Source organism: Syzygium oleosum, unplaced genomic scaffold, assembly GCF_021117445.2.
Source record: "Syzygium oleosum isolate NSW1041296 unplaced genomic scaffold, Sole_v2.1 Sole_v2.05, whole genome shotgun sequence".
In the NCBI taxonomy this organism is placed as follows: Eukaryota; Viridiplantae; Streptophyta; class Magnoliopsida; order Myrtales; family Myrtaceae; genus Syzygium; species Syzygium oleosum.
Genome location: NW_026607489.1, coordinates 5,107,060 through 5,122,301, shown reverse-complemented (window position 1 = coordinate 5,122,301; position 15,242 = coordinate 5,107,060). Strand labels below are relative to the sequence as shown.

At 42.0% G+C, this 15,242-nt stretch overlaps 2 protein-coding genes across 7 annotated transcripts; one reads left to right on the top strand and one right to left on the bottom strand.

Moving 5' to 3' along the window:
* Positions 1–353: 353 nt before the first annotated feature.
* Positions 354–4,560, bottom strand: LOC115676378 (putative lipase ROG1). 6 transcript variants are annotated; one of them, XM_056311998.1, is made up of 10 exons: positions 4,169–4,560; positions 3,947–4,014; positions 2,820–2,890; positions 2,403–2,672; positions 1,974–2,131; positions 1,802–1,857; positions 1,543–1,595; positions 1,337–1,469; positions 922–1,019; positions 354–746 (listed from the first exon to the last, which is right to left on the bottom strand). In XM_056311998.1, the coding sequence occupies exons 1-10, from the start codon at positions 4,480–4,482 to the stop codon at positions 675–677; spliced, it is 1,293 nt and encodes a 430-aa protein (XP_056167973.1). In that variant the 5' UTR covers positions 4,483–4,560; the 3' UTR covers positions 354–674. The 6 variants fall into 6 exon arrangements, 4 of the variants coding, with proteins under 4 accessions (XP_056167973.1, XP_056167974.1, XP_056167975.1 ...); XR_008816715.1 differs by lacking the exon at positions 922–1,019 and having other exon boundaries at positions 1,337–1,501; XM_056311999.1 differs by lacking the exon at positions 922–1,019.
* Positions 4,561–11,700: 7,140 nt separating this feature from the next.
* Positions 11,701–15,242, top strand: LOC115676511 (endo-1,4-beta-xylanase 1-like). The gene is made up of 5 exons (XM_030599459.2): positions 11,701–11,859; positions 12,382–12,716; positions 13,025–13,202; positions 13,300–13,836; positions 13,946–15,242. Exons 2-5 carry the CDS (start codon positions 12,385–12,387, stop codon positions 15,059–15,061), a joined length of 2,163 nt encoding a protein of 720 aa, XP_030455319.2. The 5' UTR covers positions 11,701–11,859; positions 12,382–12,384; the 3' UTR covers positions 15,062–15,242.

Here is a 15,242-nt window from a genome sequence, read left to right as displayed (position 1 = left end):
ATATCTTGACTTTGGATCAGTAAATTCCTCAGTAGTAGGAAAAAAAAGTTGAGAACTTTCAACAGGATTTAGAGGAGGAAAATTAACTTCATTGAACATGAAAATATATTGGGTTTTCAAGGACTGGGATTTTAAGTGAATAATAATTCTTCTTTACCCACTTTTAGATTGGTTTGTAAAAAGGGAAAATAACAGATTTTTTATTTGAAGGTGAAACTGGAGGGGATGGAGATGATGTAAATGATGAAGGTGATGGAGGTGATGGCGAACCATATGAAACCGTAAACTGGTATCCGCTATTTTCTCCAAGGGTTTCAATGGTTGAATCAGCTTTCAGGATTCTTTTGTTAATCTTTGCTTAAATCCTTTAGAAAAGATCTTACACCATCTCTATTTAGATGTTGGGTAATGAGTAGAGAAAGAAAGTCCTAACTTGGCCGATCTTAGCTGTCCAATATCTTGGGTGACGTGACATCATCCCAAGAGGACATATCGGACGTCAAGGTGACTCCCATACAAAATGCAATCCTTACCTACTTAATAAATTGCACCAAAATATTCCAATTTGCCAAGGACTTCGGAGACATTTCCATGAGATCAATTTAGAATTCCTTCCGGCGGTTCTTGCAAGGAGCTATTTCATCCGCATATAAATAGCCGAACCGTGTATTCGCTCATAAACTAAAGTTGTCAATCATGTGCTGGATCACGTCTCTACCATCTGAATTGATGCACTGGGTTTTTACCTGGATATCAAGGAGAAAGAGTGTCAACCACAGCGAACTCTCGCAATCACACATCGCCAAAGAAGCACATGACTATTTACTAAACCTTAATGCATTTTGGAATCACTTAATTTTTAAGCTGTGAGCGTGATTCCGATCATACTTTCTGAAGTATATAAATGTGTTATGTACTGGCCTGAATGGTACTGTGAGCAAAAATTCGCTGTTTACTTCCGCTGAAGCTTACGTCTACACGTTCCCAGCTCAATCTAGTTAATCTTCTCAGCATCATCTCTGCAATTATTCAGTGGAAAATCAACAATCGAAAGCATAACAAAATGGGTAACAAGCACAGATGACAAAAATCATCGTTTCAATAGTAATTCTTGGCAACATAAGAAAGTATGAAACGCTTAACCTCAATTTCTAGGTTTCCAAATAATCAAATATTTGATCGAAAAAATAAAGAAAAAGTATTTTTTTTATGTGTTCAGATAAGCACTCTCAAAACAAATGCCTCCTATCTTCAGAAGGAAATATCGAAGCTCTCTCATATTCAGGGCAAGATAACAATAAGTGTCACTGGCAACTACATAAGAAGAAGTGCGAACCTTCCAAGTCAGCAGTGTTTCTCCTATCAGTTTTATGTTCTGAAGATTCTTCTTGCTCGGACGAGGTTGCTTTTGCTCCTTCCACTCTTATAATATGTGGGTAACTTTTATCTATTGTTAAACTACGTTCACGCTGGCAAAAGAGAGCAGCTCAAATGTGATTATCTAGAGATGCTATCCGAAAGGATTCAACAAATTCAGATTACCTTAGGAAGATCGTTCCAGTGCCTAAGCGATGATGTACTCCATCCAACTAGGTCTACGAGAAATGTCAAGTTAAACAAAGGAAAAGGATGATAACAAATGGAGCAGTAATGTCATATCCAATCCACCAACTACTGAATGTCCTAGAAAAAAGTTTGTAAATATGTTATGATCTAAGTATCAGCAAATAATGGAGGCCTACGCCTGGTTGGATTATAAGAACGACACAACAGGAATAATTTGAATATACCAAGAGGATACGGTCACATTGTGCATTTGCATAAGCAACCCTACGCTTGAAGGACTTCAAAGCAGAGCTGAAGACATAAAAATACACACCTTAAGCACTCAAACATTTCAAAGACAACAAAAGTGACACCATAAGCACTCAAACATTTGAAAGACAGAGAATGTGAAATCGATGAAAACCCACATAAATTTAATATCTTCACTGTCATTGACCATTTGAAGAAGAAGAGGAGGTTTGCTATCACCGTCTGTCAAAAACAAATGTCTACCAGTCCTGCCTAAGAACCCTGATGCATGGACAGCAAGGTTTTCCAAGGAGATAAAGCCACAAAACATTGGGACCTGAAAAAAAATCTGTCATGTCCAGGAACGACAAAAAAGGAACTGTAATTTCGAGGTAATAAACATGACTAGGCACATGCGCGTATGTCCTATAGAACCAGGCCAAATCTAAACATCCTGAAAAAGCACCTAAGCAGATAGACTAACTTTAAAAGGTTATATCCAAGGACCTAAGCCGTCAAAGATCATGGAAGTAACTTATAATATCTATATAAATTTATCCTTAAGAACATCAAACTGAAGAAGAAGACAGACTAGAATGAGTGATAACCTGCTTGTGACCTCTTGAACCTAAATGAGGTGTTGCTGAAGTTATAAAATTCACAGGTTCCAGTCCGCAGATTTTATCTGTATTTTTATCTTCTAGGTGATGATTTCCAGGTTCTTCACTCTCACATTCTCCATTTACTTTAGTAGGTTCACTGGCTGGACCACTTCCATAAAGCTTTGCAACTGCATACCTTGCTACCAGACCACCTAGTGAATGGCCAATGAATGAAATTTTCCGAAAGGTGGAGTTACGCTTTATAACTGACTTAACCTGAAAGAAACAAGATGCTCTTCAAATTTTCTTAACTTTGGAAGCCTTAAAGATAGGCAGATTCAAGGCATGACTGATATACGGAGGAAATACAGAGGAAATTCCCATTCCTTGAGAAAAAAGTGGCTCCCAGGCAATATAACGCACCTCTTCTGCTAATCTCTGCCCCATAACATCAACACCATCAAATGTCAACCTACAAGGGTTAGACTGGCTGCCTGCATTGCACATTATATGCAGCTCGGTCATATCACGGTCAAATTAGCATAATCTAGTACATGGGGTCCAACTACATGTCAAACCTCTTTACAAAAGCTATAGTGGATCATAAATGGGAAAAAAAAACAGCTTAAGGGTAAAATTTTGCCAAGAGAAAAGGACTCCAGGCATGCCAAAGTGTTCCATGAACAATGGATCTTCCAAGTTGTAATATTGATCGACCTGCATTAAACCAATACAACTTATTCAAGGACTGGGATCCTTTGAAGAGGTTTCAGACTAGTCGCGCTATGCTCATGACCATCCACCCAAACGAGAACTGAAGGATTGTTGAGACTTGCATCTCAATGATCCATTTCTTTTTAAGTGATGCGTCATGATCTCAGTGGAGGTAAGTTTGCTCATTTTTAAGATGTTCCTCATCCTTTATGTATCACGGAAAGCAACGGTTAACATGTAGTCAAACCCTTTTATCAGCTATACTCACTTATCATATACGGAAGAAATGCCATGAAACCAGAGTGATCATCTATAGTCTTTTTCCACCATTCCTCATGAGTTCTCCTCCTGGCAAAAAGTCATCTTTGGCTACTAAGCGACGCAGTAATAAGATCTACCGGAGCATACCTAGGGGCAAAAATACAAAACAAAGCTTATGCCACGTGCTGTGCTTGTGGAGAATGGAATCACCGGAGGATAAGCGGACGCTAGTTTGCCCGATCAAGATGAAACTGCCAGCTCACAGGGGAAACGTATTGAAAGGATTGAAGTGCATCTAACAGTAGTTTCTCAACATTTTCAAATGCAAGCGATCAAAAGCGAAAAACTAATCCAGGATGTCATGTACTCACTCCACAGTATGTTACCCACATACATATAATATTCTAGCTCTTTACATTTCTAGAATTTTAACATCCCCTTCAGTAGCTTTAGCTGCAGAAACTCGTTTCTTGTGGCCTGTCCTTCAATTCTCATCCTCAATTTGCAAGAACTTACCTAAGCAGTTAAAAGCATCTCAGAGTCATCATGTACAAGATTCGAAACCGAGAACTCACGGTGAACATGGACTTTCTCCGGATACTTCTTCACAAACTGCTTCTCAGCGAATCTCCAATCCCGAGCGCTGCACCCAAAAGAAGTACCCAGAAAAAAAGAAGAAGGGCGAAAACGCCAGTAACAAGTAATTAACAAGGACGCAAGATTCAGGAACGACCCAGAAGCATTTCAATGGAGAATTCAACTGTGGCGTTCAAACGCCGCGGCCGGCGCAAATTCACCTGCCAATGAGGCCGTTAACCATGACGATCAGGTGAACAGGAGCGGGACGCTCTCCGGGGACCTTGGCCTCCACGTCCAAGCCGCCATCCTCGTCCGGCTCCGATCTCATGCACGCGAACCTGGGCAAGTACGACTTCCTCTTCGCCTTCTTCTTCTTCTTCCTCGTCGTCGTCTTCTTCTTCTTCTTCTTCCGAGTCTCCGGCTCCGGCTTCCCCGTCGGGCCGACCGTCCGGTCCCCGACGGCCCCGGATCCCCCATTTCCCGCTCCGTCCGGGGCCTCACGCTTGCCCTCGACCTCCGATGAAGTCGCCATGACCAGGGCCTCCGAGAGTCGCGCCAACTCTCGATTATTTTGAGAGAGAGAGAGAGAGAGAGAGAGGAGAAAGACTGTTGCAGGTCGTCAACGCCCCAGTTGATTCCGGATCACTGTCGTTCGTCAGAAAAAGCTCGGACAAGGTAGTGGGGGGAAACAGGACGGAAAGAGGGTGCGAAACGGACAAGATTTCCCCTCGCGCGCCGCCGTGATTGGCCCCCCCGTCGCATCAACGCTGCGGGGTAAAAGGTCGTGGGGGCAAGCAGGACGGAACGAGGGTGCGTAACGGACAAGATTTTGGGTCCTTCTGGTTCAACTTTGAAAATGACTCTTAGAAAATACAAATACCATTATGTTAAAAGCCCATCGATGAAATGTAAATAGTATCCGGTAAAAAATTATTTATGAAGCTATTTTCATCAAAGTAGTGTTTGATAAATTTATTGTGCAAAGGATTTTAAAATTTTCTTTTTTATTAAAAAAAAATTATCCTACCCTTTTTTAGATAAAAAAAGTTCGGGCCAAATTTGGACGAACCTAAAAGTTAGGTTTTTTTTTAAAATTAAAAAAGTTTTGGTGTGGATTTGTTATCGTCCTAATAATCATATCCTAAAATGGTTTTTTTTTTGGGAAAATTTCAACAATTTTTATTTGGTTTGATTTGTTGTCAAAGTGGAAATGCGACATCGGTTTGTATTTATCGCACGACCATTCTGGCCGATGAAGATTTGCTTCGACGTGGAAGTCCTGAAGACAGTTTGAGGATTGGATCAACAATATTTTTTAAAAATAAATTGGAAATTTACTAATTTTTTGACATAAAACAAAATTCGAGAAGATTGGAGAATTTAAAGTTTAGGGTTTTTCCCTAGACAAAAAAGTTCGGGCGATTTGAGATTGGACCTAAAATTTAGGGTTTTTTCTTAGACAAAAAAAAGTTCGCGATAGATTTGAGACTTGAGCTAAAATTTTGAGGTTTTTCAGGGAATTCATCCCAAGATTTTGGCGTACGACCAATCCGAAAGTTTGAATCTTTTTGCGAAGATGAACCACCGCGCGATCCAACTCGCAAAAGGGTGTCGGCGATCGACACGAAAAGGGGTTCAAATGCGCACGGAGATCAAGTGGGAATCGGCTTTCGCCGGTGAACGGCGCGGGCTTTCGTCCAAGATCGATTTCACCGTGAAAGTCGAAATCGTCACCTCGCTTTCTCCTGATCTTTTGCTAGCACGAGCACCACAAACATCGGATTCGATCAAAAGAAAAGAAAAACCAAAAAACACTCAAATGAATCAAGAGGACGAGGCGGAAATTCAACGCGGCATCATCCATGGAAGCCTCGGCGTACCGCGTTTGCACATGTGGTCAAGGCATGTGAGGCCGGACGGAAGGTCGCTGGAAGGTGCTCCGCCCGCCCTTGTATTGTTCAACCCTATGATCCATCCATCATCTCAGGCCTGGTGTAGACCTTGGAAAAAGAGGCGGAGCTAGAAGTCATGGCACCCCAGTTCCTGGAGGTTTCTTTGGGACCTAGAGTCGTCCCCCTCTCTCCATCCAACGTCGACAGGAAACTGTTCATGGAAGAAAACGCAGTGAGCCCCCACCGGCCATGTTCAAATCTTGGAAAATTGTCCGAAAAATCCTAGACCTATTACTGTAAACATTTTAATGATTCGCCAATTTAGTCATTTCAGCAAATTTTGGCAGCAATCGCTAGTGTGGACGTCAGTTATCTTTCGTGACATTACCAAGATGATTTTTTGGAAATTTTCTAAATTTTCTTCTTCTTTTTTCCTTTCTTTGTATTCTCCTTTTTAGGGACCCTCGCCTACATGAGATGTGGTCGGCGAGGGCCGCGACGCCCTCGCCTAGATTTGGCAAGGGTGGCGTGGCCATTGGTCAGATTTGGGCAAATGGTGATCAGTTGTCGGCCATTGCTAAGCATCGCCACAGGTGAAAGGAAAAGAAAAGGGAAAAAAAGAAAAATAAGAGTTCAAAAAAATTAAAACAAAATGTAAAAATTATTCACATTAGTGCAAGTCATGTCACATAAGATGATTGGCATTGACTGAACGCCATATCAACAATTTCCAGTCAAAAGGATTATATTGGTAAATTATCAAAAAATTTATGACTAAATTGGCATTATTAAAATATTTAGGATGAAATTGGCAGCTGTATAATAATTTTAGGTATTTTTGGATAATTTTCCCTTCAAATCTTCTAGTTGCATTATTGTGAGGATCATAAGTTTGTGTACCCCAATGACACAATAATTTCGGAATGTTCTCACACGATACGCCAATTGTTGACGTGTGGGTTTGTACCTTAGGCCTTAGGGTGTAAAGAGAAAAATTGTTGCACCAAGGAGTTGGGAGGACAAGTGATAATGTAGATAAATATTGGGCGATCAACAAATTTAAAAGGTACCATTCTTCAATGGTTGATTGTATTCTATGTCGATTTACTAGCCTATTCGAGACTCCAACTGTTTGCCCTCAACTTGCTTGCTTTGTTTGTTGATTCACAAGGGCTCGAAGAGGAATTGCTCACACCTCACTGGCCAACGATGCTCTCTGAAGCCTTCAATCATCGATCTCGCTCGTTTTCAAGCTGATGAAGTCGTTGCACTTCTTAGGTAGGGCTAAGGTTTTCTTCTCTTATGAGATTTCGAGTTTGATCGAGCTAATATGATTGAATGGAGACAACAAAGCTAGCGAGGAGGGCCCCCAAGAGAAATTTAGGCCTTCTCACAAGATGTTTCTCAGAGATCATTAATAACGATAAACGAAATTCGCCTTGTGCAAACTAAGATGGATAGACATAATATTTTAAGGTACAAGGTACTAGATGGATAGACATCCAGTGTTAAGGTCCAAGGTAGACGCACCAAGTCATCTGACAAGGGATAACTCGGAAGATTTACTCGAAATCTAACTTGAACCTTTCCTAGAAAACTCTTCAACTTTAGCTTCAGTCTAATTTTGCGCTGAACTTCTTTTTATCTTAAAGAAAATCCTCATACTTTAGATTTAATCTCAAATCTGCCATAGACTTTTTTTGTTTAAAAAAAACTAGCTAACTTTAACTCTAGTATCAAATCTAACCCGAAATTTTTTTGCCAAAAAAAATCAACAACTTTCAACTTAGCCTCGAATCTGCCCTCACTAACCCTTCGCCATTAGTAGTTTGACTTGGCATTTCCACGTTTAGTAAGAAATTTACATTAGCAATGTGATATCGAAAACTATCCATATTAGCAAAGGTGATGTCGAAAATTATTTCTAAAACGAAACCGTTCTTTGATATGAATATTAGTAAAATTAAGGGTGACTCATAATTATATTTAAACGGAAGGCTAATGGGGGCAGATTTGGAATAGTTCGGGATAGATTTGAGATCGAGCTTAAATTAAGTTTTTTTTAGACAAAAAAATGTTCGATGCAGATTTGGATTGGCCCTATAATAAAAAAATAATTCGTGGCATATTTGGACTAAACCTACAGTTGGGATTTTCTTTTAGACAATGTCGCGACGCTCTCTTTCTGTCGAGGGAAAAAGGAACGGGTTTAGGCGGTATTGCCCAAAAAGCAAGCCAATGGCCTAACGATCTGGGCGCGAACTCTCCCAAGTCCATACCCCGCGCAATGTTGGATTTCGTTTTAAACTCTTTAACAACTTAAGTAACTTCATGAGTCGCCACTTGCTTATTGGGGTCGATTAGAAACTCATCAAGACGCGGGAGTGTTGTCTCGATTCCTACGCTACCAGAGATTCTAAGATTGCAGACTTGTTTATGCTAACATTTCTAATAGCGATCTTTCAGTACTTAGCTTGAAAGTGTATTATCTAAGTGGCCATACGATCTTGATCACCAATTATAGTCCTAAGGTATCAAAGCCGCTAAGTGTCAATGGAAATGTTTTGTAGGGTTATTTTCTCCAATATCTAGACTAGTCCTAACCTAATCTACGAAAAAAATTAACACTCAATTTATTGAAAAGAGTGCGGTAAGTAAACAACCAAGAAGTTGAAATGACTTGAAAAAGTAAATGTGGAAAAGGAAAACTCGATGCGAGTCGAGTAGAGAATACTACATGGCCTTGTTGTTACACCTCAAGACGGGACCCCGTGAGTGATGTCCAAAATTAAACTCGCTTTCAAATTTAACTATGCATATTTTCTAAAGAAATAAATGGTAACCATGACGTGTGTGTGTTATGCTAAAATGGTCGACTAATCCAACCATACACGCGCTATTCACTATTACAAAATACCGCTAATCTTTTTTTTTATCTTCTAAATTAACATAAAATGGAATCCTAACAACAAGAAGAGATATCACTAATTATAAAATGCACGTGCCTAAGAGCATGATTTTACGCTAAATGCAAATCCTTTCTTTTTTTTTTTATCATTTTTCATTCATAATGTAAATAGCGTGGATCAACATTAGTGCCAAACTAAACATGCAAACTACATGGTAAACTGAGCATGAACTTGAACCACATTGAATGCTACCCTACCACTAAGAAGCTAATTTTTTTTACTTTTTCTATTTATTGATTTTTTTTTTCCTTTCTATCCCGGGAGAACATAATCAGGCCCCCGTGTGACGCAAAGCATTCAAGCTATGGCTGGAGACTCATTTACAACTTAATTCCTTGTCATGAACAATCAAAATAATGCCTGCACAGGACTGGAATCGTTAATATTCGAACTCAGAGAGGGACAACCAGAAAGTAGGGGATCGGAATCCATGTATACCACGGCATGAAGATTCGTCGATTTAGCGAGAGGTGAACATGGATTTTTTGTGATGCTTTCCCGCATGAATGTATCCGCTTAGGTGACCCAAATTACGTGTAGATGACACCAAATAATCTTCAACTCGGTTCACATCGAACCTGGACAGCACGCTATTCGTCCATATCCGGCAAATATAGGACACGTACATGCGAGAACTGGATGAGGAATTATTGCGAATCAATCGTGGTTTGTTCCTAGGTGACGTGCAAAACATGCTGAATATTTCTCACTAGGATCAGAAGTCAAATCTGGACAGGAAGCCTCTCTATCATATTCAACATGTTTACAATCTCGAAAGGTGACGGTCTGACTAGAAACGAACGCAGCTAGCGTTACGACGCTCTCCTATATGAAATTTCATGTTCAAGTTATAAAAAAAAAATGTAGATACAGTCAAATGTTGATGGTTTAAGCATGGAATGGGCGCGAACAGCAAGGATCAACATCACCGCGCGTCTTATAGACATGCCAAAACGAAACCAAATCGTCGTGGAATTCACACCCAAATTATGCATCACCATGGGTGATCAAAGTAACACAGTAACAAAGCTAGAATCTCCATATATGAAACCCAATACGTCATGACCAGCAGGCCTTCGAAGTGAACCAGTGAACGGACAACAGTAAACAATGAATTCAGGAGCATGAAAACGACTGGGAGAGCTACTAAATGCATATAGGTAAAAACTAAAGGTTATTACTACCTTTTAATGGGAGATTAAACAGACATACCAACAAAGACACTGATAATAATGTGAGCATGAACACGACGAAGTGAAATAGAGGTCATTGGAATGTTCAGTTTCAAACTCAACCGATCCTGAACCGGCGGAAACAAAGACTCACTTCTCCTACCTCAAGAACATCGAGATGCAGAGAATCCTACCGTTTTAAAAACTTTTTCCAGCAAAATAAAAATGAAGTGAAAGTTTCCTTCTTTTTTTACTCTCGTTCCTCTCGTTTTTTTGTTTTTTCTTCATGGCCTGTGTATATATAGACATCCTTGTGAAGAAGTCTGAAGTCGTTTCTTTGTTCCTAGATGGATCTCTCTCCAAATCTGAGCATTTAAGAACGACGATCTTCTTTGCTGTGACCAAGCGATCCAATCCACAAATCGCCGCCGCAGAGTTAATGAATTGCCCGCATCCACGGAAGGCATGGTTATGAATCTTGATTGAATCTTCTTAGTGTGACAACCCTGATTTCTGCCTTTGCTCTGAATTTCTCTACCCTTTTTCCGCTGACATCTTGCTGGAGACATAGTCATTTATGATGGTGTGCTGGCTGTGCCAATGTCTTCTCTTCAGCCGCGAAAATTGACAATATGTGGCCATATCTCCGTGCTCCAGCGAGAATACCTTATTTGTAGCTGAACAAATATTGCCTCTGCCCAAAATCAGGTGGCAGACTGGATTGTTAAGACTCAAAAGTGCAAATCTTTACCCTATAATTGGGTCTTTAATCCTCCCGCAACCCTTTGGAATCTTGTATGTGCTGAAGCTTATCATGATGAAATGAAATGATCTTGTTTTCGACCAAAAAAAAAAAAAAATATTGCCTCTGCCCTTTGTTTTCCTTTTGTCTGACACATGCTTTCTTTTTCTTTTGAACACCGGATGTCCATCTCCCCCAGCAGACTTTTTCTTTTGCTAGTTCTTCAAGATAACAACACTGACGGTGTGGTCATGCTCGAAGATCTGTAGCTATCCCTCTTTTACGCTTTTGATCATCCATTGTAATTCACTTCATCCATGAGGAGAGACCTTTGATTAAACATTCGATCACGAGTGCGACCTCGTTCTCGAGCCCGGACAATTGTTTGCAGAAAGGGCTTAAGCTTCCAAAGTTTGTAATCTCGCCACAAGTCGATGCTTTATATGGACACTCTATTCTAAAAAATGTTCCAAATTTCTAAATGCAAAAATGCAAGACCATGCAATATTGAAATTTTTGTTTGAGTCCGGTCCCTAATGTCTAAATGAATAGCTAAATTTTAGTGTCAGCAGACAAAAAGAAAGTTCGAGGCAACATTAAAAATTAGATCAGGGTTTTTTTTAAGGGGATTAGTCCCTTTTTTTTGTTTGAAACTTATGCGCACAAGGACCATGAACTCAAGAACTTCCTATGTCGAAATGGCAAATTAATCTCCACCAAGTCTTTGCTGTTGCTGAAAGCTAATCTCCACCAAAACCTCAGAGTCAGAGAGGAGTTTGCTCTAAATCAGTGGCTGAAGCAAGAAGCATCTGTGATAACAATAGCGGGATGCCCGCCTACGTACCGGAAACTTCACGGTTCCTTCTTTTCTAATTGAAGCATCTGATTACGAGTCTGCAAGATAAAGCAAGACATGGAAGAAGCAGAAGAAGAAGAGACATTTCTTTTTTATCTTGAAGGAGCCAAGAAAATAGGTTGCTTGGTGAATACGCTGGTCGGTCCAGCTTTTGTGGGAGGCTGCTCGGACATCGAACCAGAGCGTGGGCTTATAAAACGAGGAAGAACGACGGTTTGCTGCTTCACAGCGGTTCGGATTTTCGAAAGACCCATCAAGAATCACAAAGTTCTCCTCAGGTACGTGAATGAACAAAAGTCGCACGTCTTTCTTCTGCACACAATGCTCGTCTTTTTGCCCACTTTTGCTCGTAGAAAGATTATGGATGAATCATCCAAAACCTCCATTCATGTGATGAGTTCGAGATGGCTTCTTCTGTCATCATCTTCTGCATCATCCTGTTTCAATGGGTTTGGGCAAGAAGCTCTCTTTCCTGTGGCTAGTGGAAGACTTGAATATCATTCTCGACCTCTTTAAGTCTGGTTCGAAGCTTGCTCCGTTAGTGTAGATGAGTTCATGCCGAGGTTGAGCTTTGGCTTCGTTAAAATCTCGCGCGAAGTGGATTGCATATGTTGAATGGACCAGTTGAGCTAAGGCTTACATGTTCATGGACTTACTATTCATTTTTCTATCATTCCGTGATTCTTAGCTACTTGAAAATCGTTTCGGTAAACGCATGCAATTCCTCCGGGGAAGTGAACACATTAGCTCATCGAATGTTGATAATATGCAACTGATACTTACTCTTTCAATTTTGAAAGAAAATGAGCTCCGGGGATGAGAACATCATCTTGAATCCCAGATTCGAGGACGGGTTGAGCAATTGGGCCGAACGAGGCTGCAAGATTGCCTTGCACGATTCGATCGATGGGAAGGTCTTCCCGCAGTCTGGAAAGTACTTTGCCGCCGCGACAAGCCGAACTCAGAGCTGGAACGGGATTCAGCAGGATATTACGGGAAGAGCGCGAAGGAAGCGCGCCTATGAAGTCAATGCCTTGGTCAGGATTTATGGCAGAAACGCCACCACTAGTACCGTGCAGGTCACTCTTTATGTTCAATTGCCGGATCTCCGCGAGCAGTACCTAAGCATAGCAAAGTCAGTTTTCCTCTCCATTCCTAGTACTTGCATACATTCATAGTACCATAACTGAATGCTTGTCATTGGCTGTCCCCAAACAATTAACACACCTCATTCCCTCCATTAGAGAATGGTTTAACTCTATCAATCATATTCGATATCTGTTGCATTCGATATTTTGATCTCCAAACGAAGAAATTTGTCATTTTTCAGTGTGTAAGGTGCCTCTTTGTTCTGTCGAGCCTGCTCCGATTGTGACTACATAGGCAATGCCAGATTCATATTATCTGCATTGCTGACATTAAAAGGTGTATATACATGTCCAGTGTGCAGGCAACTGACAAGGATTGGGTGCAATTGCGTGGGAAATTCCTTATAAATAATTCTCCTTCCAAAATAATCCTCTATTTCGAAGGTCCGCCCGCAGGCACTGACATTCTCGTGAATTATTGCCTTGTAAAGCATGCGGCGAAGCCCCCTCCTTCTCCTCCACCCGTCATTGAGGTAGGTTTCCGATTCTTGTCTTACATTGTTGCGCCTTGAATGATATACCTGGTTATCCTTCAGCTACGCTTAGATAATTTACTCGCTTCTATTGCAGGATCCAGAGTTTGGAGTAAACATCGTAGCAAACAGCAATCTAGATGATGATACTAATGGGTGGTTCCCACTTGGCAACTGCAATTTGAGTGTTCAAACAGGCTCGCCTCATGTCCTCCCTCCAATGGCGAGAGGTTCCCTTGGGCCTCACAAGCCACTGAGCGGTCGTTACATCCTTGTGACCGGTCGGACGCAGACTTGGATGGGCCCTGCCCAGATTATCACAGATAAGCTCAAGCTCTACTTGACATACCAAGTATCTGCGTGGGTTCGTGTTGGCGCCACAGCTTTTGGCCCTCAGATCGTGAATGTAGCTCTTAGTGTCGATGACCAGTGGGTGAATGGGGGACAAGTCGACGCCAGTGACGATGGATGGCATGAGATAGGCGGGTCGTTCAGGCTCGAGAAGCAACCATCCAAGGTCATGGTTTACATCCAAGGCCCCTCTCCAAATGTTAACTTGATGGTCGCAGGGCTCCAGATATTTCCAGTCGATCGATGCGCGAGATTTAGATGCTTGGATGTGCAAATCGATATGGTACTAGTACTACTTCTGCGTCATTTGTTTGAAATAAGAGAATACTTGATAGGGGAAGGCTTTAAATGAATTACACAACAAGATTGCCTTTCTTTTGTCATTTGTGCAGATTCGAAAGCGCGACGTGATCCTAAATTTCACGGCCTCGGAATTGAGCGGCTTGCTCGGCGCCATCGTGATCGTCAAGCAGAGAGACAACAGTTTCCCCCTCGGATCGTGCATAAACAGGACGAACTTGGACAATGAGGATTTCGTGGACTTCTTCGTGAAGCACTTCAATTGGGCTGTGTTTGGGAACGAGCTCAAGTGGTACTGGACCGAGCCGCAGCAAGGGAACTTAAACTACCGTGACGCGGATGAAATGCTGGCCTTCTGTGACAAGAACGGGAAGCAGACCCGGGGACACTGCATCTTCTGGGAAGTGGAAGGCCAAGTCCAGCCATGGGTCCGGGCCCTGAACCGTAACGACCTGACGAAGGCGGTCCAGAACCGCCTGACCGGGCTCTTGACCCGGTACAAGGGAAGGTTCCAGCACTACGATGTGAACAATGAGATGCTGCACGGATCGTTCTATCAGGACAGGCTCGGTAAGGGCATCCGGGCGACCATGTTTAGTACAGCGCACCAGCTTGACCCGTCGGCTCAGCTATTCGTCAATGACTATCACGTGGAGGACGGGGGGGATGCCAAGTCGTCGCCAGAGAAGTATGCACAGCACGTGCTCGATCTACAGAAGCAAAACGCGCCTGTCGGGGGCATAGGAATCCAAGGGCACATAGATAGTCCTGTTGGGTCCATTGTCTGTTCTGCACTGGACAAGTTAGCCGCGGTTGGACTGCCTATTTGGTTCACCGAGCTGGATGTGTCGTCAAACAACGAGTATGTTAGGGCGGACGATCTAGAGGTCATGCTTCGAGAGGCCTTCGCGCACCCCGCAGTGGAGGGCGTGATGTTGTGGGGCTTCTGGGAGCTGTTCATGAGCCGAGAGAACGCACATTTGGTCGATGCAGAAGGGGAAGTGAACGAGACCGGCAAGAGGCTGCTCGGCCTCAAGAAGGAGTGGCTGTCTCGAGCTCACGGGCTGGTCGAAGAGGAGTGCAAGTTTGGCTTCCGGGGATTCTACGGGACGTACGACGTCGAGATCATCACGGCGTGCAAGAAGGTTTGCAAGACGATTGTTGTGGACAAGGGTGACGGGCCATTGGAGGTGTCCATCGATTTGTGAATGCTGATGATGTCCAAATTGATTTGTTTGTTTGTTGCTCTGGAGATTACCAGACAGAGCACTGCACCAGTACTCATGTACTTTGTCTACGAAGATTGTCTGAATTGAAATGATTCAATTACTTCTTAATTGGATCTTGAATAATAAAAATAAAAGGTATTTCATTATTTTACTTCTTAAA